The sequence below is a fragment of the Phacochoerus africanus genome, chromosome 15 (assembly GCF_016906955.1).
Source record: "Phacochoerus africanus isolate WHEZ1 chromosome 15, ROS_Pafr_v1, whole genome shotgun sequence".
Taxonomy (NCBI): Eukaryota; Metazoa; Chordata; class Mammalia; order Artiodactyla; family Suidae; genus Phacochoerus; species Phacochoerus africanus.
In genome coordinates this window covers 26,675,882-26,699,778 of record NC_062558.1, presented here as the reverse complement: position 1 = coordinate 26,699,778, position 23,897 = coordinate 26,675,882, and the positions used below count along the sequence as shown (strand labels likewise).

Genomic DNA, 23,897 nt, shown 5'->3' with positions numbered 1-23,897 from the left:
GGAAGAGGAGGGGCCCGGCCGGCGAGACCCCCTCGCCTTGGCGTCGCACCCCGCTTCCTGCACGCCTGCTCCCTTACCAGCGCTCTCGCTCCTGGCACTCTCCGTCTCTGGCCAGGGGCGGGGCTAGGGGCGGGGCTAGGGGAGGTCGCCCCCCCCCCCCGGTGGGCGGGACCGGTGGGCGGCCCGCGAGGCGGGGCGGCCCGGGGCTGCGGCGGCGGCTAGAGAAAAGTTGTCTCGGCCAGAGCGTGAGCCGCCGCGGGATCCTGAGCCGCCACAGCGTGCAGCGGCAGGGGCGGGACGAGACCACTGGCTCCGCAGCCCGGCCGGCCGACTCGCTGCCGGGGGTGGCCCCGGGGCATGGGACAGCCGGCGGGGCCCGCGAGTGGGCGCTGCGCCCCGGGCAGGCGGCGGGCGGCCTGAACTGCCGGGACGCAGGATGCGCTTCGAGGGCGCGGCCCCCGGGCCGGTGGCGCCGCTGTGCTGGGCTCTGAGCCTGGTGCTGGGCGCGCTACTGGGCAGAGGTAAGGTCGCGGCTTCGGTCGCGCCGGCGCTCTGGAAGTTCCTCGCGGTCTCCAGGAGCCCGGGCGGGGGGAGCCGAAGGGTGGGGGTGTGGGGCATGGGTGAGGGCGCTGGTCTCCGGGCGCGTTGTAGCTCCTTCCCTAGAAGCGGATCCAGTTTGGCGCCATATACTTGGAATTGGGGAGAATTCGACTGGTCCAGTATCTCCTGGCTCGGGGTGCTTCCCGAGGGTGAACAGGGGGCGTGGCCGAGGGACACTGTGTTCACCGTTCCCGAGTTCCGTGAGGATTTAACGCAATCCCAGCACTGTCACAACGTGGAGCTGGGGGTCCAGGAGCGGGGAGCCGGGTTCTTCGAGCCTCTTGCCCCCTAGCCTGGCGTCCCGGTCCCCAGCTCAGTCGGCTCGGGACTGGTGACCCACGAAGGCAGACCCGGCCCTTTGCGTTCCCTTTCCTCCACCACAGGGTCCGGAGAACCAGCGCTGGCCCACAGAGGAATGCGCGCTCACCGCGCAGCTCCCGGGGATCTCCGCTTGCGAGAAACCTGGGACCCCGTCGGGGCTCCGGATGAGGTGCTGTGCGTCCTAGATGCCCGCAAAGGTGACCGTGCGGGTGGGAGAGTTGAGGTGCATCTCGGGATCAGTCTTGCGCTTCCCAGCAACCGGGGCCTGGGGGACCGTTCGCCTCAGTCTCCTCATCTCTGCAATGGGAACGACCACCCTGCTTCGGGTTTAAGAGGATTCAGGGAGGGAACGCTTGGCGCCCAAAGAGCTCCAAAAGGTTGACGTTATTGTGCCGATTGTGGTTACGGTTACGGGCGTTTGGGGCCGGGGCCGGCAGCGGGAGGGGCTGGGAGAGGCCCTCTCTTGGAGCCTGAGATCCTCCGGCGCCGTGAGCCTTCCCCGCCCGGCACGGGCGCCGAGGCCGCGGGCAGGCGGGGAGGAAGCCCCGCTCCTCCGGGGATGGCGGCTGCGCGCACAGCTGCCGGGCAGACAACCGGTGCGGGTCGGCGCCTGGAAAAAATGCGGGGGAGGGGGGAGGGGTGCCGCTTTTCCACCGCCGGTGCCCTAGTCTCGGGGCCATTGGTTAAACCGAGGTGGGCACAAGTGTCCCTGCCCTTCGCTCTGCGTCGCGGCTCCGGCTCCGGCCCCGGGCTCTGAGCAGGCAAACCGAGTTCAGGCTGGTGAGAATCACCGCTCTCTCCCGCCTAAAGCTCTTCAGCCAGAGCTGGAAAAGCATTAGGAGAGACAAGTTGCCAATTGATGTTAAAAAGTAGCGTTTGCTCTTCAAAGTCATTGCGCGCCGGCCGGAATTCCAGAAAGATCGACATTCCTTAAGGCTCCAAGTTCCCAGACACACCAACCGGACAAAATTGCTTTTTTAAATTGTATCTCTTTCTCCTGAGAGCTCCTGATCAACAGGAATGTGTGCGCGTGTGTATATGTGTGTGTGCGTGCGCGCGCCTGTATAAAGGGATTGGGGACACGTCTCTGTTTTATTCCTAAGGGCAAACATATCCAGAATCTGATAGCCTCAGTTTTGTTATTGGCTCAGAGTTCTAGCCTTCTAGGACTCAGTTTTCCCACATATAAATTGGCTATTCCAAAAGGAAAAAAGAAAAAAAAAATCTTTCCCATAGTCCCAGCAATGTTTCGGAAGAGGAAGAGCTCTGGAGAGGAAGGTGGTGTCGTTTTAAATTGAGCCAAGAGTGAAAGTCCCTGATCAGGTTTTCTCCTTCTGTGAGAGGATTTAGTCAGGTTAGCACTCCGGCTGCTGAGTGTCCTTTGTAAAGTAAGTTGTGGACTTTTCTTAATTAAAGCTCTTATTCCTTTTCTCCCCCCATCTAGAGGATCTTACGTTTGATTTAGAGAAGGGGCCAACTGCAATGTCCATGTAGAGGAAGCCAGGGGCAGCTGTTTTGTTGGAAAGTGGAAGTGGAAGTTTTGTTTTGGGGATGCTCTTTACCTATTGGGGGGAGGATCGGGAGGAGAGCCCCCCCCAACTTGATTTGGTGCGGTTTTTCTCTCCCTGCTTTTTTTTTTTTTTTTTTTTTTGCTCCAGGATTTTCTCCATGTGGTTTGGGGATGTATGGGTCTGTAATTCATCCTTCAGAGTATTCTTCCTTTCATTGTTTCTGGCGTTCCAAAGCAGCAGTTCATCCCCCGCCCCCACCCCCATTCCTCTGCAAAGAAAATGTTTGCTCAGTAAGATTTGTTATAGAGAGAAAAGTTTTCTGACCCTCATTTAAATGTGTGCTCTCTTAAAAAAAAAAAAAAAAAAAAATCCACTGCTGAGTCTTCCTGCCCAAGGATTTAAGTGCTGATTTCTGGAATCCTTGAAACCACTGATCAATTTTTAATACCAATAAGTAAGATCAGTTTCAACTGTGGATTTAAGGCTCTGCAATACCTCAGGGTTTGGAACAGAATCATTGTTCTTGGGAGGTTCCTTGAATAGACTAGGGTGCTGGAAGAAGGGAGTCTTCTAAGATTTAAGACTTGGGCCGAGACAGGTGAAGTTCAGTGTCCTTGAGTTCCATGTTGAGGAACTGGCCCGGTAGAGAGCAGAGAGGCAAGGGCCGTGGTGGGTCAAGACTCCATCAGAGATTCAGTGATGGTTGTCAGTCACATAGGGGTCCCAGGAAGGTCATACAGGCCCAAAACTCTTTTCTGAAATCTGAGGCCAGGTGCATTTCACGATTCAGAAGATAGGTAGGTACATAGGCAGATAGAGACCCAAGGTCATTCACATCTATTGTCTGACATGCATGCTCAAGCTGGGTGTGGGTTTGTGCCTGTAACTGTAATTGTGCATCAGTCATTTTGCATGAAAGATGTGAGTATTCACATGGAGGAGGGTCAAGACCCCAAAGAGCCTCATTTTACTTTAGAACAGCCTTAGTCACCAAAGGAATTAAAACCCAAGCAGCCGACTTTTGGATTGTCAGAGCTTCACGAACTTGGAATTGCTGATTTGAGATTTGGGGCCTGGGGCCGGCTTTCTGAGTGGGAGGAGGTTGTCAGGGGGAAGAGGTCCTCCTCTGCTCCCCCATGTGCACGCTGACACAGGGGCCCATGCCTGGTCCTTAGTATACTGAAAGTACGCGTGTGTTCATCGCACTTAGCATGCACCCCTTCCTACCCAAGCTGAAACTCCCTGCTGCATGGAAGCTTCTTAGAAGTGATTTCAGCTTCTTGGAAGCCATTCTGCGAAACCCCCAGCCCCCTGGGCTTGTCCTAGATCTCTGCTCCACACTCAGGACTCTTGACCAGTGCCTGCAAACTTCATGACCTGCAGACAAGCACTGTTCTGTCCACAGTATTTAAAAAAGATTGAATGGGCTCCCTCAAATTGAGGGAATTCATATATAAAAATCAGGATGTACAATTTCCCCTAAGAGTGTGGGTGCTTGGCTGACCTTGGGCACACAATCCCATTAAGAACATTGTACTAAGAGTGGGTTTCCCCCTGCCCCTGGATGGGGTGTTTATTAAAGGCCTCTCTTTCCCTCTTACCTGCCTGCCCCTTCTCCTGGGCCATTTGAATTTGCACCTCCAGCTCATCCACTTTCATCTCTACATTCCTTGTTAGCTTAATGACAAAGGTGGCTGGAGGCAGGCAGAGAACTCAACTTTCAATTATATTAGTAGTTAGCACTTTCTTGGGCAGGGGTTAAAACAAAGCCTTTGGATGTATTAGATATTTCATACATCCATAGTCATGAGAAGCAAGGTTAATAAAAATGAATCTTTGGTATATTAATTGGAGTGAAAGGGAGCATTACTGAATTAATGGAATAAATGGAAAATCTGATTGATAGAATATTTTTACAGCAATCTGCTTTGTTTAAAAGTCAGCTTTTATTAATGTAATTTGCATACAATAAAATTCACCCTTTTGAGGATAGACCTTCAGTTTGTATAAAGGTACATGGTCATGTCAACACCAACACATTTAAGGTAGAGAACATTTCTATGACTCCCCTAAATTCCTGGTTGCCCCTGTCTAGCTGCCTCCCTTCCCTGCCTGAAGCCTTGGGCAACCAGTGATCTGTTCTCTGTCCTTATCGTTTTGCCTTTTTCATAATTCTATAGAAATGAGATCAGCAGTATGCATCTTTGAATCTTCTTTCACAAGCACAGTGCATTTAATATTCACCTATCAGTCTGTTCCTTTTCATTGCTGAATAATATTCCATCAAATGGATGGAATGGATACACCATTGTTTCCTTGTTGAAGGACATTTGGATTACTTCCATTTGTGGGTGATTATGAAAAACATCACTGTAAATATTCATAAATAGGTTTACACATGAATGTGCTTTCACTTCTCTTGGGTAAATACATAGGACTAGAATTACTGGGTAGTATGATAACTAGACACATAACTTTATCAGAAATTGTAGACTTTCTTCAAATGTGGACACATTTTGCATTCCCACCAGCAATATATGAGTTCCAGTTGTTTCATATCTTTAGGACTACTTAATGTTATCCAACTGGTTTTGTTTGATTTTGTTTAGCAGTTCTGATGGATGTGTAGTACTTATCTTTGAAGCCTCCCCCCCCCCCTTTTTGGCCATCCTGCACATATGAGTTCCTGGGCCAGGGATCAGATCTGAGCCATACTTGCTGCCTATACTGCTGTGGGAATGCCAGATCCTTAACCCTTAATGTGCTGGGCTTGGGGATTGAATCTGCATCCTAGGGCTCCAAAGATGCCACTGATCCTGTTGTACCACAGCAGGAATTTCCATTTTTGAAGTTTTAACTTCAATCCTATGATGAACGATGTTGAGCATTCTTCTACTTACTTGCCATCCTTATATCTTCTTTGGTGAAATGTCTTTTTCAAATCTTTTGCCCATTTTGATTGGTTGTTATTTACATATTGTTGATTTTTGAGGGCACTTTACGTATTATGGATTATAAGTCCTTTTTCAGATATGTGTCTATAGATATTCTCCCAGTATGTGTCTTTGGAGGAGCAAATGATTTTTTAATGAAGTTTGATGTGCTGATTTTTCCATCAGTAATTGTATTTTGGTGTCACATCTAAGAAATATTTGTTTAACCTAAGATTTACAAGGATTCTCCAACATCTATAATGATGTTTAAGTATTTTATATTCCTGCTTATTTTTTATCTTTTGGTTCTGTCAGTTACTAAGATAAGTGTTGAAATCTCCAAATAAGTTTTGAGTTTGTCTGTTGTTCATTTCAAGTCTGTCAGCTTTTCCTTTATGTGTTTGAAACATTGTTTTAAGTACATATACCCTTAGTATTTTAATGACTTTTTGGTAAGCTGACTCCTTTCTCTTTATGTAATATCCTTCTTTATTCTTGGAAATATTCCTTATTCCAAAGTCCATTTCACCTGATATAAATACAACCACCTTAGCTTACTTTTGATTAACATTTGCATTGTAATATCTTTCTGTCTTTAAAAAAATCAATATGTGTCTTTATATTTTATGTTGATTGTTTATAGATAGCATGTAGTTGGAATTTGCTTGTTTATCCAGTCTAATCTCTTCTTTTAATCATTATATTTAGACCGTTTATATTTAATATGATTATTAATATATTTTTATTAAAACCTATCAGCTTTCTTTTTGTTTTATGCACCATCTGTTCTTTATTCCTTTCCCTTCTTCTTCTGTCTGCTTTCATACTGACGAAATTTTTTATGATTCTATTTTATCTCCATATCTGCTCATTATTTATACTTCTTTCAATTTTAGTCATTGTCCTAAGGTTTGCAAAATATATCTTTAAGTAATCAAAACCTGCATTTCAAATTTTCATACTGCTTTATATGTTGCATAAGAAGCTTAAAACAGTATGTCCCTAGTACTTTTTTCTTTCTTTCCTTCTTTCTTTCCCTCTCTCTCTCTCTCTCTCTTTCTTTCTTTCCTTCTGTCCTTCCTTCCTTCCTTCTGTCTTTTTAGGACCACATCTATGTAAATTCCCAGGCTAGGGGTTGAATCAAAGCTGCAGCTGCCAGCCTATGCCACAGCAACCCCAAATCTAAGCCATGTCTGCAGCCTACACCACAGCTCATGGGAACCCTAAATCCTTAACCCACTGAGTGAGGCCAGGGATAGAACCCAAGTCCTCATGGATACTATTTTGATTACCACTAAGCCACCATGGGAATCCATATAATCCATTTCAAGTGCATTCATTTTACACCCTGGGTTTGGCTAAGGGGATTTTTACTTACAGATTATTTGTATATACTTTGAAGAAGGATACAAGGTATGTTCAATTGGCTTGCCTTTGTTTCTGAGTGGGTACTTTTGATATCCTTGAAACTGTTTTCTCTGCAAGACTTTTATTCTGTTTCTTACCTGTGTGCTGAGCCGAACAAAAGTGTTTCTACACCTTAGGGATTTAGAAATGACTGCCTTTAAGGAGAGGACAAGGGTAACACACAACCCTGCCAGAGTCTGAACTAGCAAAATTTCCAAAACAATGATTATAGCTATCTCCTGAGTGAGTGAGTCCTTGTCTTCTGCAGTATGTACATTTCTTTTTTCTGATTAAGGATGCTTTTAGCAGTATATTAAGAGTGTTAAGTTTACACTTGCAAATGTCTGGAATCCTGGGCAACTCAGTTGATGTAGACGACCATGTCATCTCTATATACATTTTTAAAATGATTATAGTTGACATATAGTATTATATTAGTTTCAGGTATACAGTGAGTGATTGGACATTTATATATGTTATGGATTGATCACCATGGTAAGTCTAGTAACCATCTACGAAGTTTTTGCAGTCGTATTGACTGTGTTCCCTATGCTGTGTACTATATCCCCATGACTGACTTATTTTATAATCGGAAGTTGGTACCCCTTAATCCCCTTCCGTGAAATATTTTTTTTTCTTTCTTCTTTCACACCCTTCATGTTGTCAGCAACATGGGGAGCTATTATTTATGGATTAATTAAGGAGGTTTCATATCATGGAAGCAGAAGCTTAAATTTAAGCATCTGTTCTGCTAGTTTCTGGATGAATTGGTCGGATGGCTCCAGTTAGTAGCGGAAACATTTCACAGCCACCTAAGGAATAAGGATTGGGAGCTTATGACCCTGAAAGTGCACTGAAGGACCAGTTTCCTCAAAGTCTGAAATTTACCAGGGGTCCCTGTAGTTATAATTGATGCCTGGCTTCAGGGCACCACTGCTGGGATGCAGGAACTCCAATTATTTTATTTATTTTTATCTCAATGCTCATGTTTTAGGTTCTGAGGAGATAGCATCCCTTCATCTTAGCTGAACTTCTGAATCACCTGGGAAGCTTAACAAAAGAAAAAGTGCTGGAGTTCCCATTGTGGCTCAGCTCTGGTGAACCTGACTAGTATCCATGAGGATGCAGGTTCGAGCCCTGGCCTCCCTCAGTGGGTTAAGGATCTGGCATTGCCATGAACTGTGGTGTAGGTTGAAGACTTGTCTCAGACCCAGAGTTGCTATGGCCATGGGGTAGGCTAGCAGCTGCAGCACCAATGCTACCCCTAGCCTAGGATCTTCCACATGCTGTGGGTACGGCCCTAAAAAGACAAAACAAACAAATGAAACTAAATGCTAATCTCCAGACTCTTCCCCTAACCAGACTGAACCAGGATCTTTGTAGTGGTAGTGTGGAGGTGGGCTTAGAGGCAGGGTTGATCATTTTCATCTTTTAAAGGCTCTTCAGGTGATCCTCAGGTGCAGCCAGGGATGAGAACAGGTGACCTAGACCCATCCCTGTCTAGTAAAGATGAAGACAGTCTGATGGATAGTTCCACCGTTTTGTATTCAAGGGAGGAAGGTATTTTTCCCAGAGAAAAATTGAAGAACTATTGCAAAAGAGGGCAAAATGGGAGTTTCTGCTGTGGCGCAATAGGATCAGCAGCGTCTCTGATGTGGGGATGAAGCCTGGCGAAGCGGGTTAAGGATCTGGCATTGCCGCAGCAGCTGGATCGTAGGTTGCCACTGCGTCTTTGATCTGATCCCTGGCCTGGGAACGCCACATACTGAGGGGTGGCCAAAAAAGTAAAAATTAAATAAATGAATAATAATAATAAAAAAATGACGAGATGGAAGCTGGACACCTAGCAAATGTGTAGCAAAAATTGGAAGAAAGGGCAGATCTTCTGAGCCTGCTTTATTGGAGTGTGAGAATATTTTCATGAAAACAATGGGCAGGAGGCACTTAGCACAGTGCATTCATTTCCTGTTGTTACAAATTACCACACTCTGGGTGGTTTAATATAACAGATACTTTCTCACTTCCAGTTCCAGAGCCATAAGTCCAAACTCAAATGCAAGCAGGGCCATGGTCTTCCCGTAGACTCTAATTAAGGGTCTTTCTTTCCTCCTTTCAGCTTCTCTTGACTTCTGGTTTCCTTGGCTGTAGCCACATCCTTCCCATCTCTGCCTCCATCTCCATGGGGCCTGCTTTGCACAACTGTCCCCTTCCGGTCATATAAGGACACTGGTCATTGGTTTAGGGCCCACCCTCATCCAGCATGACCTCACCCCAAGATCTTTAACTTAATTACACCCCAAAAGACTCTGTATCCAAAGAAGACCGCACCCATAGGTTCTAAATGGACCACCACTCCACTCATGACACATGGTATTATCCAGCACATTGGAAAAGTTCAGTAAATCATAGCCATTTTCATATGATAATTATCAAAGCCATGGAGTAGAAGAATCACCAAAAAGAAAAAAATTTAATAGAAACTACCCATAGAGATTTTTTTTTTTTTGTCTTTTTGCCATTTCTAGGGCTGCTCCCATGACATATGGAGGTTCCCAGGCTAGGGGTCGAATTGGAGCTGTAGGCCACCGGCCTACGCCAGAGCCACAGCAACGCAGGATCCAAGCCATGTCTGCGACCTACACCACAGCAATGCCGGATCCTTAACCCACTGAGCAAGGCCAGGGATCGAACCCACAACCTCATGGTTCCTTGTCGGGTTCATTAACCACTGCGCTACCATAGGAACTCCTGAGAAATTTTTTTTTTAAATAACTGAGAATAGTGTAAAAAATAAGAAGAATTAGAAGAACAGTGGGTTTGGCAGTGTCAGGGAAGAGGAAAAGCTCAAGTGTGAGGGGGGCATTTATTATCCACCTAAACAGAGAGCCAGTGGTTTATATTCTGAGACATCCCTTGATGTACTTTCATGCTTAGATACAGCTTAGACCTAATTCCTGTTGGCTTAGTTTCATAATACTCTTGATACCGTCTTCAACAGTCCTTCTCCCTCTGGGGTCGCAGAGTCATCAGAACCATCCAAGCAGCTTCCACACCCCCCCTCCCCCGCCTCGCTTCCCTTTCTCGCCTAACCCTGCCTTTGACTCTTTCCATCTTCCTTGCTCAATCGGTCCCTCTGGCCCCTTAATTATAATGTTTGTTCTCCACTGCGTTTCCTCACCATCTCTGTGGACTCAGATGCTGTTGAAATGTAGATATAACACTGCCCACTTTTGCACGTGTTAGCAGTCCTCTGGGGCAATAAGGGATTCTCTTATTCTCAAAATAAACAGAGGCGTTTAAGACAATCACTCTACCCCCAGCACAAGCACACGGAACAGAAGACCGGTTCTGTTCTTATCATGGAGTTCCAGCTTCGTGATGATGTTAAGCCAAAATAATAAAAAGTAAATAAATAATTAAACCCTCATACCGTAAACAGGATGTGGCACTGGAAGCATGGTTTTGTCTCCATGGGAAACAATGAACTTGTGTTGGAGGCCCTGAGACCAGGCCTCCCCACTTGTCCAGTGGAATTGGTCTTTGAATAGGCACCAAATCATTTAGTTCGTTAGTCATGACCCCTTTAGTTGCAGATGCTGAAAAACACAGCCTACATCTATGGTTCCAAAATCAAAATATAAGTGAATAAAATAGGAGGAGGATTGTTGGAAAAAATGTATTAGATCAGATAAATAAAAAAAAAACCCAAGTAGGCTTCAGGCATGGCTGGATCCAGGCATCAGTCAACGTCACTAGAGACTGTTTCTTTCCATCTCTTGTCTTCTCTGTCCCCCCCTCCCCTTTTTGGCTGTACTCGTGGCAGGTGGACACTCCTGGGCCAGGGACCAAACCTGAGCCACAGCAGCAACCTGAGCTGCTGTAGTGACAACATTGTGGCACCAAAGAGAACTCAGTAGTCTGCAACTAGTCTCCAAACATCAGCTTCTTACTCCTCCTCAGTGGTCCAAGAGTCCTTGGTCTGGGGCGTTTTATTCCCTCTCTCAAGTGTCTTTTGACTTCCTCTTCTCCAAGCACACATGTTGCTAAGGGTTTGGTTCTCTCCATTTTTTTATTCAATTACTGCTAATCCTGTAGCAACAGTCCTTACTTTAATGACACAAGAGAAGGACCACGATGCCCTGCATCCCCAGCACACACCAGCTGCATCTTGGTGTCAGAAGTCCCCCTTTCAGACTCCTCTTGACCAGCAGATCATGTTCGTCTCTGTTCAGAACCCTCCAGAGGCTCCCATTGTATTCAGCTCTAAGCTGAAGCCACAGTCGCCAGTGATGTCCAAGGTGCTATGTGAACTCTGACCCCCAACAGGCTTCTGACCTCATCTCAACCCCAACACCCTCCCATGCACACTCTTTTCCAGTCCCATTGGTCCCCTTGCTGGGTCTCACCACCCCAGGAGGCTCCCACCTTTGCACATGCCTGCTGTGGAGTAACATCTAGATACCTATGAGAGCCACTGTAAGCCTCTTCAGCTCCCCACTCAAAGCTCATCTTGTCGTGGTCTGTGCCATTTGCTCTTCTCCATTATGACACCTTCTATGCTCTCCCCCTTTTTCTTTTTACAGCCACACCTGTAGCATATGGAAGTTCCCAGGCTAGGGTTCAAATGGAGCTGTATCTGCCAGCCTACCCAACAGCCACAGCTACGCCAGATCCAAGCCGCATCTGCAACCTCACCACAGCTCACGGCAATGCCAGATCCTAAACCCACTGAACTGAACGAACATCCTCAGAGAGACAGTGTCAGGTTCTTAACCTGCTGAACCACAGCAGGAACTCCTCTATGCCCCTTTTCTATTGTGTCTTTCTTTGCGCTTATCACCACTTGATAATCTGTGGATATGACTTATTTGTTGAACCATCAGCCTTGCTGCTAGTGTTTAAGCTCCCTGAGAATAGAGTTTCTTTTCTATTTTGTTCATTGTGGTGTATCTCTGTGTTACTCATCAGCCCCAGAACCCAGCTCACAGCCCTTAATACTCAGTGAAGGAGTGAGTGAACATGACTTCTTTCTGTCCTTGGCTTCTCATAGTATCTGTCTTTCAACCTGAGTTCACCTCTTAGATCTTTATAGCTCAGGAAAATGAGGAGGGAAGTTTGATGTGCTGGAAATGCCTAGAGAGCCACCGTTTTATCAAAGGTCTCTAAATGAGAATAGAATCCGTCATTATCCTTTCTTTCCATCAGTTACTCCAGAGAAGTATCCCTTGGATTGAAGGTGAGAAGGTCCATGATAAATCTGTGATGTTCAGATGAGCTGGCCGGAGGCAGCGTTTTCAAGTTACTGACTATTTGTAAGCAGCCACACTTGTCTGTACTCTCTGCCTCTTTCTTTCAGTCAAGAGAAAGAGGGGCTCCTGACTTTGCAAGTAATGAGTTCCTGGAAGTGGCCACATAAAAGATATCAACTTAAAACCGAGACCAGAAGTTCACTGTAAGCACTGAAAAACATCCTTTGTGTGTGTGCGGGTGTGTGTGTGTGTGTGTGTGTGTGTGGGGGGGGGGGGTGTGTGGGTGTGTGTGTGTCTTTTTAGGGCTGCCCCTGCAGCATATGGAGGTTCCCAGACTAAGGGTCAAATCGGGGCTGTAGATGCCAGCCTACACCACAGCCACAGCAACAAAGGATACAGGCCTTGCCGGTGACCTACACCACAGCTCACGGCAATGCTGGATCCTTAACCCACTGAGCAAGGCCATGGATCGAACCCATGTCCTCATTGACTCTAGTCGGGCTCACTAACCACTGAGCCATGATGGGAACTCCTGAAAAACATCCTTGATGAGGATTCTCTCTTCACAAGTGAGTAAATTACTGAAATAATGGAGAGTGACTGCAGATGGGTAGAAGATGTCTTATGGGAATGGGGTGGTGAAATAGTCATCAGGTATAGCTTGACCCAGGTGCTCAATTATGACATAGAATATTTTTTCTCTAGTCCTTTGCTTTGCCTCTCATTGTGTTGGCTTCATTTTTAGCTTCCAGGTGGTGATCTTGGCAGTCCCAGGTTCCTCCCCTTGTGGGATTAAGGTCAACTATCCTTTACATAATACCTGATGAACCCAGGAAAGGTCTTACTATGTCTTATTGGCCCTTTTTGGTTCATGTGCCATTTCTGAACCTGTCAACCTGGTCTGTAAAAGGCAGTGTCCTCTAGTTATCCTGCTTGCAAGCTGTGGGAGGAGTTTGCAAGGGCTGGAAGTAGTGTGTAGAGGAAAATTGGGGTGCTGCAACCAGAAAAAGGGTGAATGATTGGGGCCATAAAAAAAACAATAGATAATCCTACATCCCCAGATTCAGGAGTGAAAACAACATAGGTAGACAGGACAGAAAAGTCATGCCAGCAAGTTGTCTGTCTTTTCTGCTCACAAATCTACCTGAGTTTGTGGGTATGAATAGGAGGCAGAACTGAAGATCTGTTTTCCTAATTGAATTTGTGTCATACTTGCCTGAACCAAGGAGAAGCAAGCGTCATTTATCACTTGGCTGTCAACCTATCCCTCTCTTCAACATTGAAGGCAAAAAAGGATGAGGGATGCAAGTGATGGGCCTGAGAATTGGTGGGAGGGCGAAGATAGGACCCAGATGGAGTTTGAGTCAGTAAGTCAGGATGTCAGCCTCGCCTGATCCTTCCTTATTGGGAGGCAAGAAGAAGGCATGGTGTTGACACCAGCCTGAATCAAATTTCTGCTCTCTTGTGTTGGTCTGGGCATGCTCTTTGTTCCCACAGAGCCTCAGTTTCTGAATCTCTGCAGTGGGGCCAGAAGACATACCTCAGAGTTATTGGAAAGGGTCCAATGGGCTAGTGTACATTTGGCTTTTTTCCCCCATGCGCCCACATCCCAGACACACTCTCCATCTTGCTCTGTGCCCTGGGAGGCTGACCTCTGCAGGGGGCAGTTCCTGCACCTGCTGTATCCCATCTGGAGAACATCATAGAGGTTGCAAAGCAACCAGGAAGAGAGAAGGGCTGGAGTATTTTTGCTCCCCCTGCTCCCGGTGACTCTGTCCCCCTATGGCTCTAGCTCCTGTCTGAAGTCCCCTGTCTAAGGCTACTGCTCTTACTGGGGGCAGAAACACTTCCTTATTCTCTTGCCTTTTTTTACTTTTAATAAGCATTTAAATTTTTATTTTTTTACTGGTTTATCTACAGTATTGTGTTAGTTTCGGGTGTACAGCAAAGTGATTCAGTTACACACATATGTGTATATATATATATATATATATATATATATATATATATATATTCTTTTTCACATTCTCTTCTATGATAGGTTATTACACGATTTGAGTATAGTTCCCTGTGCTTTACAGTAGGACCTTATTGTTTACCAATTTTATATATACTTTTGTGTATATGTTAATCCTAAACTCCTAATTTATCCCTCTTCCTCTTTTCATAATGATGCATTTGTTTCCTGTCTGTGCATCTTTCTGTTTTGTAAATCAGTTCATTTGTATAATTTTTTTTAGATTCCACATATAAGTGATATCGTGATATTTGTCTTTTGTCTGACTTACTTCACTTAATATGACAATCTCTAGATCCATCCATGTTGCTACAAATTGCAGTATTTCATTCTCTTTTTTTGGTTAAAGTATATTTGATTTACAGTGTTGTGCCAATTTCTGTTGTATAGCAAAGTGATCCATTCACCTGTCAGTGGACTCTTAAGTTGCTTCCATGTCTTGTTTATTGTAAACAGTGCTGCAGTGAACATTGAGGTGCATGTATATTTTTGAATTACGCTTTTCTCTGGATATATGCTCAGGAGTGGGAGTGCTGGATCATAGGATATTTCTGTTTCTAGTTTTTTAAGAAACCTCCATACTGGTTTCCATAGTGGCTGCACCAATTTATGTATCCCACCACCAGTGTAGGAGGGCTCCCTTTCCTTCACATTCTCTCCAACGTTTGTTACTTGTAGACTTATTAATGGTGGCCATTCTGACTGGTATGAGGTGGTACCTCATTGTTTTATTTCCTCCTGAAGTAATCCCTTCTTCATGGTGCGTGAACCATCTGAGTTAGGTTCTCTTTCCTTTTAAGATAGACACATATATGAATAAACTCAATCACATCGTGGAAAAGAGTTGGATGTCTGCTGTTACTGTGCTTAACTCAGCTCAAACCTACAGACAAGTTGTAAGAACAAGTACCTAGAACTGTGGCCCCTGATCCATCTCTGAGTGTCTGAGCAAATATGTGTGCATTCTTTTATGAAGCCACAATATGGCATGAACATCAGGAAGAAACATTGCCACGTGACTACTGTAGAATCCTCAGACCGTAATTCAGTATCCCCTCTTGTCTCAGTAATCTCCTTCAAGTCGTGGGGTCTTTGTTTTCCTTGCGTGTTTTCTTGAATTTCATGACCCTGACAATTGTGAAGATCCTGGGCCACTTACTTTGCCATGTGTCTCTCAGTTTGGGTTTGTCTCTTTCAATTCCAGCTGCATACCTTTGGCAGGAGTATTCCAGAAAAGGAAATGCTTTACTCTTCCCATTGCTTTTAATCAGGTGGCACCTGATTTTAATTTGTCACAATATTAATAATGTTCACTTGCTTACTTGGCGAAGGTGGTGTCTGCCAGGCTTCCCTAGTGAAGCTGCTCTTATTCGCTTTAAAATGAATAAATATTCTGAGTAGGTGTTCAGAGACAATGTAAAATTTCTGTTTCTTGTTGGAATTTCAGTATTTCAGTTATGAATTTACTAGCAGAATGGGCTCATGGATTTCATTTATATTCTGTGGCTTATGTTTCATTATTATTACTGTTCTTTGGATGCTCAGAATATCCTAGATTTGGCCAGTGGGACCCATTTTTATCATGGATTCTGTGTCCTTTTTATGTGTCCTCAATATTCTTTAAGCATTTCCTATCTTTCTGAGTATAAGATTTTGCAGAATCATTTTGTAATTTCCCTGCCCCCGTCCTAGAATTAGCTCAGTTCCTTTTTGTGGAGAATGGTACTTAGAAACCAAAATCTAGGCTCTAGATGTGCTTCTTGCTGTTTGGGTGCTTCAATCAAGAAATAGTGGTACGGGAGTTCCCGTCGTGGCGCAGTGGTTAACGAATCCGACTAGGAACCATGAGGTTGCGGGTTCGATCCCTGCCCTTGCTCAATGGGTTAAGGATCCAGCATTGCCATGAGCTGTGGTGTAGGTTGCAGACGTGGCTCGGATCCCACGTTGCTATGGCTCTGGTATAGGCTGGTGGTTACAGCTCTGATTAGACCCCTAGCCTGGGAACCTCCATATGCCACAGGAGTGGCCCAAGAAATAGCAAAAAGACAAAAAAAAAAAAAAGAAATAGTGGTACACACAGTAACACCTCTGTCTGTCTAGTCTGTCTCTCTGCCCCTTTCTCAAAAGCTATGAGTTCCCACAGATATCTCAATTCTAATCCAACAACACACAGCTCAAAGGAGTTTTCTGCAACCTGTTTATCTCAAGGTGCTCATCTTTTTTTTTTTTTTTTTTTTTTGCTTTTGCTTTTTAGGGCCACACCTGCAGCATATGGAAGTTCCCAGGCTAGGGGTCGAATCAGAGCTGTAGCTGCCAGCCTATGCCACAGCCACAGCAACATCAAATCCGAGCTGTGTCTGCGACCTACACCATGGCACCACAGCTCATGGCAATGCTAGATCCTTAATCCACTGAGTGAGGCCAGGGATTGAAGCCCCATCCTCATGGATACTAGTCAGATTTGTTTCTCCTGCACCACAAAAGGAACTCCCAGGGTACCCATCTTTGGCCAGAGGTGGGTATGGACCACATCACGCTAATTAGCTGCTTTGTTTCAGACACTTCTTGTCCACAGGATAAAGAAAGAGTGTGTGATTCCCTTTTAATGTTCCTGATATGAATCAGTGGTTACCGAGACATCAGGGGTAGGGGGATCCTAAATAAACTCATTTGTGTTTAGGAGTACCTAAGAGAGGGTATTTTTTAATGCATTTTTTTTCAAATGACTGAGTGGTATTCTTGAAGGCTCTTCTTTGTGTCACAGATACACTCATATGTATATATGCAAACTTATTTACTCTTTACAATGACCCCCCCCAAGAGATGAGTACAGTTGTTAACCCTACACTTGAGCACAAAAGTCTTAAGCATTCAAGTAAGTGAGGAAATTGGATTTTTAAAAATGTGAAATGCCCAAGCTTTCAAGTGTTGGTGACAAATTCAAAATATGTGAAGGATTTTGTGGCTTAAACAGTCTGGGCAATGGCCTCAGGACAGCCAATTGTCTACCCCCCCACCCCCCCATCCAGCCTGCTTTGGTAGGAAGGGTAAGGTACTAGAACTGGCCCCATTTGGGCACAGTCTCATATGGCTGTAGCAGTCAGAGCCATAAAATATTAACGTGTCCTTCCAGTCCACAGGGTTGATTTGAGCCAGGAGAAGAGCCCTTCCCAGAAGAAGAGATGTGTTGGTACCAAAAGAAGGGAGAGAAAGGTTCCTAGGCAGAACAAATTCGTGTCCACTGAAACAGGCTCTTGGTGTACTTGGCAGAGATGAGGTGGAATGAGTTGAGATGCTGGACAAGAGACACACACAGAGAGAGAAAGCTCGAGGGAAGATTGGCTCTATTAAGTGAAGATGCCAATACTTCTGTGGCCAGTACTTCTTTGGCTGATGTCTGTGAAGAATCTTGCTTCTTTTTCTTTAAATATTCAAGTCAGTGTGTCTCAACCTCAACACTACTGACATTTGGAGCCAGATAATTCTTTGTGGGGGGGATGTCCCGTGCAGGACCAGGTGCCAATAAGCACTCCACCACCCATGCCCCCCAGTTATGACACCCAACAATGTCTCCAGACATTGCCAAATGTCTCCTGGGGCAAAAACTCAGCCCTGATTGAGAAATGTGGGTTTAAATAAATAATGCCTACTGTGCATAAAGTATTTCCTGCACCATAGTATTTTTTAAAACTTTTTATTTGGAAATAATTTTAGGGTTTAAGTTGCAAAACCGTGCAAAGAATTCTGTATGCTTTTCACTTAAATTCCCCCCAATTAATATTTTACCGTGTTTGCTTCAGCCTTCCTTTTCTGTTTCTGTTTCCCCCCCTCTCTCTCTGTCTCTCTCTTTCTCTCTAGATATATATGTACATATATGTATGTATGTATATAAATAACATATTTTAAATTGTATACCTTTAAAATGTATGTATATATTATTTTATTTTTTTGCTTTTTGGGGGGCCACACCCATGGCATTTGGAAGTTCTCAGGCTAGGGGTCTAATTGGAGCTACAGCTGCTGGCCTACACCACAGCCACAGCAACATGAGATCCAAGACAAGTCTGTGACCTACACTACAGCTCACAGCAACGCTGGATCCTTGACCCACTGAGCAGGGCTAGGGATCGAACCTGCAACCTCACAGTTACTAGTCGTATTCCTTTCCGCTGCACCACGACGGGAACTCCTAAAATGTATATATATATTTTAAATGTATGTATCTATATATTTTTCTTAAACTAAAAATCTTCCTAATTGGTTGCACACTCAATTCCCCTTCAGTGGTGTTTCCTTAAAAACAAGGGCATTCTCTTGCATAACTGCTTTACAGTGACCAAAATCACGACTATGGCACTGTGGAACAGTACTATCACCAATCTACATACTTTATTCAGATGTTGCCAATTGTCCCATCCTGTCCTTTATAACAAAAGAAAGCTACATTTTTCTTGGTTCAGAGCCCAATCCAGGATCACACTCTGGGTTTAGTTGTCACGTTCCTTTGGTCTCTTTAAATCATGAACAGTTCTTTGGCCTTTTTTTTTTAAACGGCTGCATGTGCAGCATATGGAAGTTCCCAGGTTAGGGGTCAAAGCAGAGCTGCAGCTGCTGGCTTGCGCCAGAGCCACAGCAACGCCAGATCTAAGCCGAGTCTGCAACCTGCACCATAGCTCATGGCAACGCTGGATCCTTAACCCCTGAGCAAGGCCGGGGATTGAACCCGAAACCTCACAGACACTATATTAGCTTCTTAACTCGCTGAGCCACAACGGGAACTCCTTTTCTTTTTTTGTCTTTCATAACCCTGAAAAGCACAGGTGAGTATTTTGGTAGAATGTCCCTCAGTTGGGTCCGTGTTGATTTTGAAGTAATAGCTGTGTTCAGCTGGAATGGATCTGGCCCTTCTGGATGCTGAGTGCTGAGTTTGGATGGGAACATGTTCAGTGTCATCTTTGTACCACTTAGGTGTCCCCAGGGATCCCTTCAGGATTCAGGCTTCCCTTTAATGTCCCAGCTAACATGGCAGAAGCTTCCCCCAAAAGCTTTCTTGTGGGAAGTCCCTTGCCTCCCTCCTCCCCTGCACATTAGCTATTTCCTGGATGCCCTGACCTCAGGGAGGCTTGGTTCCTGCTGCCCCTGAAGCTTTACAGAATTCTGTAGCTACAAGTCTCTCTGACACGGGTCCTGCACATCCCCCAGCTGTGGAGTGGGATCCAGCACCCCTTTTACCAGGCACAACAGAGATCAGGTTGTGAAATTTAACAGGACGTTCGGAAAGGTGAGGGGAACACACGGGACCCTGTGTTGTTGCTGATAAATTTATGGCTCCCCCCAGCTCCAGTCCCAGAAGCCTGGCACACACCACTGTGTCTCTGTGTCGCTTGTTATGTAAGCCCCTTGTCACAGCCTTCCCTTCAGTGACAGTTGAAGGAAAAATCACATCTTCCTGCTTCTTGCCACTGCCTTCGCTGCCCCGGGCATCACCGGCTCTGCTTGGATTTCCAGCCGCTCCTGGAGAAAGTGCTTGCACACACTGGGTGCTCACAAGCTCAGGACTACACGTTAGTTTTTAGACACCAGGGAATCTAAGTGCATATTTGGGAGAAAAACTAAAGTTCCTCTCTCTGCGGGCATCGTCCTCTTAGTGCATCCATTTGTATAACTAGGCAAAACATTTAACATCTCATCAGGTTAATGGTGACCTCACAGTTTTCTCCAGGAACATAGGGTACTGGGTTTGAAGGGGTGGAGCCCTCTCTCTCTCTCTCTCTCTCTCTCTCTCTCTCACACACACACACACACACACAAAACTCATTTTTGAAGATTTTCTGAAGGCAAGGAGGTATGCCCCACAGGTATATTTAAGCCCCCATCTTCAAAGACAGAAAATTGCTCGTAACTTTTAAATCAGCATTTTCTCCTTTGCAGTTTATCCTATATAATTCTCAACAATTTTTGCCATAATTAGCATCGTCTCTACTTCCATTTACTTAATGACGTTTTTTTCTCTATCTCATATCTTTTCTTTTAATCCGAGCTTTGCCCAAAGCGACACTTTCTACCAAAGTCACTGTTTTACATGCTAATTGCATCCCTCCCAAAATTAAAATAAATACGTAACTGCTAACATGTTTAAAAGTCTTTCTGCATTTACCCTAGATTATCTCTGACTCTGCACTTGGGCGAACACTGGCCCAGGGGGCAGCAGCAGATGGCAGCGGGCAGATTTGATGTCTGCTGCTCTTCCCCCCGCCCCCACCCATGACTTGAATTTCTTGATTGCATCCTCTGTCATATAACTCGGGACCAGGGCTTCTGGAGAAGGTGGAGAACCATTTCCTAATGTTCCAAGAGAGTGAAAGACTAAGAAAGGAATATTCTTTGCAGCCATAATCACACAGTGAAACATTTAACAACAGGGCACGGAGAGCAATAAGTAATGAATTATCATACCAGGAGGTTTCTCCCACAAGATTGTTATCAGTTTTGCAATCTCCTCAATTGGGTGTTGAAATATTCTGGACTTGGCTTTCATCAGTAAACCAGTAGTGAAAGGTTTTCTTTCTCAACTTTAAACATACATGCGCTTTTCTTTTTTTCTTTTTCAGCTGCCCCGAAGCATATGGAAGTCCCTGGGCCAGGGCTCAGATCAGAGTCGCAGTTGTGGTTTATGCTGCAGCTGCAGTAATGCCGGATCTTTAACCCACTGTGCCAGGCAGGAGTCGAATCCCAGGACTTAGGGATCCTTAACCCACTGTGCCAGGCACAGGAACCGAACCCCTGTCCCAGGACTTAGGGATGCTGCCAATCCCATTGTGCCGTAGCAGGAACTCCTGCTCTTTTCAAAGAAGTCTGAAAAATCCAGAGATTTTTTCTCCTCTCCTTCTCCCAGAGGGATATGCTATTCCTTAAAAAAAAAAAAAAATCCTGTCCCATCTTCTGCAATTCCAAAGAACAACAGATATTTGAACTTGGGCTTCTGTGGCTTGTGTAACATAAAACCTAAGTCATTTTCTAATTTCCCAATAGGAAATATCGAATAGCATTCTGAATGTGAAACACAGCCCCGGGATTCTGATGGACACACATCCCACCTCCTGGTTGGTTGAGAATAACTAGCCTGCATAGGTGTTTCCATCATTTCAGAAAAGAAACCAGCTGTAGAAGAGGGTGCCACCCTCTCGGCGAAGGCCAGCGCTATAGCCTTCAGCTCTGCACAGGACACAGTTAACCTGGGCAGAAAGGGGGGACCAAGAGGGAATTGGGAATTCTTAGGAGAGGTTCTTGTGGTCAGAGCCAGTGGCAACGAGGCGATACTAGAAGGTTTCTGAGTATACATTCAAGGACAAGTCAATAGCCAGAGGTGGAATAAAACTTAAAACCATCATGCACTTGTGCAGTACTTTCCCCCCTTATTTTATTTAATTTATTTATTTTATTGAAGTCTAATTGATTTATAATGTGTTAGTTTTAGGTGTACAGCACGATGATTCAGTTATACGTACATGTATAGCTATTTTTTTCAGATTCTTTTCCCTTAAAGGTTTTTACAATATACCAATTACAGTCCCCTATGCTCTGCAGTAGGTTCTTGTTGCTTGTCTACTTTATATACAGTAGTGTGTATCTCTTAATCCCAAATTACTGTTATCTCTTTTCCTTTTCCCTTTGGTAACCATAAGTTTGCTTTCTGTGTCTGTGAGTCTGTTTTTCTTTCTTTCTTTCTTTTTTTTTTTGGTCTTTTTGTCTTTTAGGGCCGTACCTGGGGCATATGGAGGTTCCCAGGCCAGGAGTCCAACGGGAGCCGTAGCCGCCAGCCTATGCCACAGCCACAGCAACTCGGAATCCGAGCTGCATCTGCAGCCTACACCACAGATCAGGGCAATGTCAGATCCTTAACCCACTGAGCGAGGCCAGGGATTGAACCTGCGTCCTCATGGATGCTAGTCAAGTTCACTAACCTCTAAGCCACTACGGGAACTCCTGTGAGTCTGTTTCAGTTGCATAAATAAGTCCATTTCTCCCTGTCCCCGTCTAGCCACCCTTTAAATCTTGTAGTTCAGGGTTTCTTCCTCTACCATTCATATAATTTTTTTTTCCAAATTCTGCATGTAAGCAATATCATGTGATAGATGCCTTTGTCTGGCTTACTCTGCTTAGTATGATCATCTCTAGGTCCATCCATGTAGCTGCAAAGGACATTATTTCACTCTTTTTTATGGCTGAGTAATATTCCATTGTATAAATATACCACTTCTTCACTGCATAACTTTTTACAACAGCCAAGACACAGAAACAGCCTCAGTGACCATTGACAGAGAATGGCTAAAGAAGATACACACACAATGAAATATTACTCAGCCATTAAAAAGAATGAAATAATGCCACACAGCACTTTACAGTCCTTCTCTACCTGTCTCTTTTTAGCCACCCTTTTAATCTCATAGTTCAGAAGTTCTGCCCCTACCCACTAGAGGCCAGCAGCGTTCTCGCCCAGTTGTAACAACCTAAAAATGTCTCCCTCCGTTGCCCAATGTCCCTTTCCTCCAGTACTGCTGATGAGGCTGGGAGCTGCTTGCAGCTGTTCTAGCTGAGGGCACGGAGCCCATCCTTGTCAGAGGAACTGAGACTGAATTAGATGAGAGAGAAGGGAGAGTCTTTTTTTCCTAATGAATTTTATTTATAGTTGTACAGCGATCATCATAGCGTAATTTTAGAACATTTCCAGCCCAAACCCCCAGTTCACCCCTCCCTCCCCCCAGCCTGTCCCTTTGGTAACTCTAAGTTTTCTAAAGTCTGTGAGTCTGTTCCTGTTCTGCAAATAAATTCATTTGTATCCCTTTTTTAAGCTTCCACATATAAGTGATATCATATGATGTTAATCTCACTGTCTAACTTATGATCATCTCTAGGTCCATCCACGTTGCTGCAAATGCCACTATTTCATTCTTTTTGTGGCTGAGTAATATTCCATTGTAAATATGTACCACATCCTCTTTATCCATGACTCAAAAAGATACATGTACCATAGTATTCATTGCAGCACTGTATACAATAGCCAAGACATAGAAGCAACCTCAGAGTCCATCGCAGAGGAATGGATAAAGAAGATGTGGATAGAAAAGGGAGAGTCTTTTTGGGGTTTGAGTCCCTGATTGACTTCCTGTTGTCCCTATGGCTTGATTGATTCCTGCAGCTGAGTGACGTGCCCTGGGGTTCTTCCACTGAATACCTGGGCCGAGTGACTGCCTGGCTGCCCTCAGACCCGTCCCTGTTTCACCTGTTCACATCTGCTCCACAGGAACCGCACAGCCTAGATTCCCTGGATACATGTGTCTATTAGGAGCCAGTGAAAGGGACCAGAGGGAGCTTGAAGGGGAGAAGCCCAAGCATTCCTTTCCTTCTCTTGCTTTGCTTCTTGGGCTGCCTGTAGCCAGCCCGGGTCTTCTCAGTGACTCTGGTAGCCACTGGGCAGCCCCATCCCTCTGTGTCCTGTTTTGTGCACCGTGGCTGGTCCTAGCCTCAGCAAACACCAGCTCTCTCGACTGTCCTTCCAGGGGCTGCCAGTGGCTCCTACAGTGGCTGATCTCTCAGTACCTCACCGTCTATCTTTGGTTTCTTAGCTTTTGCACCCCTGTGTCATCAAGTCCTTGTGTTCAAGTCCCAGTATGTATCTCGAACACTTTCTGTTTTTCAGATTGGATCCTGCCAAAATAAACTTTTTTTTGTTTTAATGGCCACACCCATGGCATATGGAAGTTCCCTGTTCACGTTCACGGATTGAATCTGAGCCTCAGCTGTGACCTAAGCCACGGCTGCAGCAACATTGGATCCTTTAACTCACTGCTCTAGGCCA

At 45.1% G+C, this 23,897-nt stretch overlaps 1 protein-coding gene across 1 annotated transcript in view; it reads left to right on the top strand.

The window, feature by feature from the left end:
* Positions 1-214: 214 nt before the first annotated feature.
* Positions 215-23,897, top strand: part of TMEM132C (transmembrane protein 132C) — a 399,704-nt gene continuing 376,021 nt past the window's right edge. The window contains exon 1 of the mRNA XM_047761948.1: positions 215-521. Within this exon, the coding sequence (XP_047617904.1) occupies positions 437-521 (85 nt within the window). The 5' untranslated portion in view covers positions 215-436. The remainder of the gene's footprint in view (positions 522-23,897) is intronic.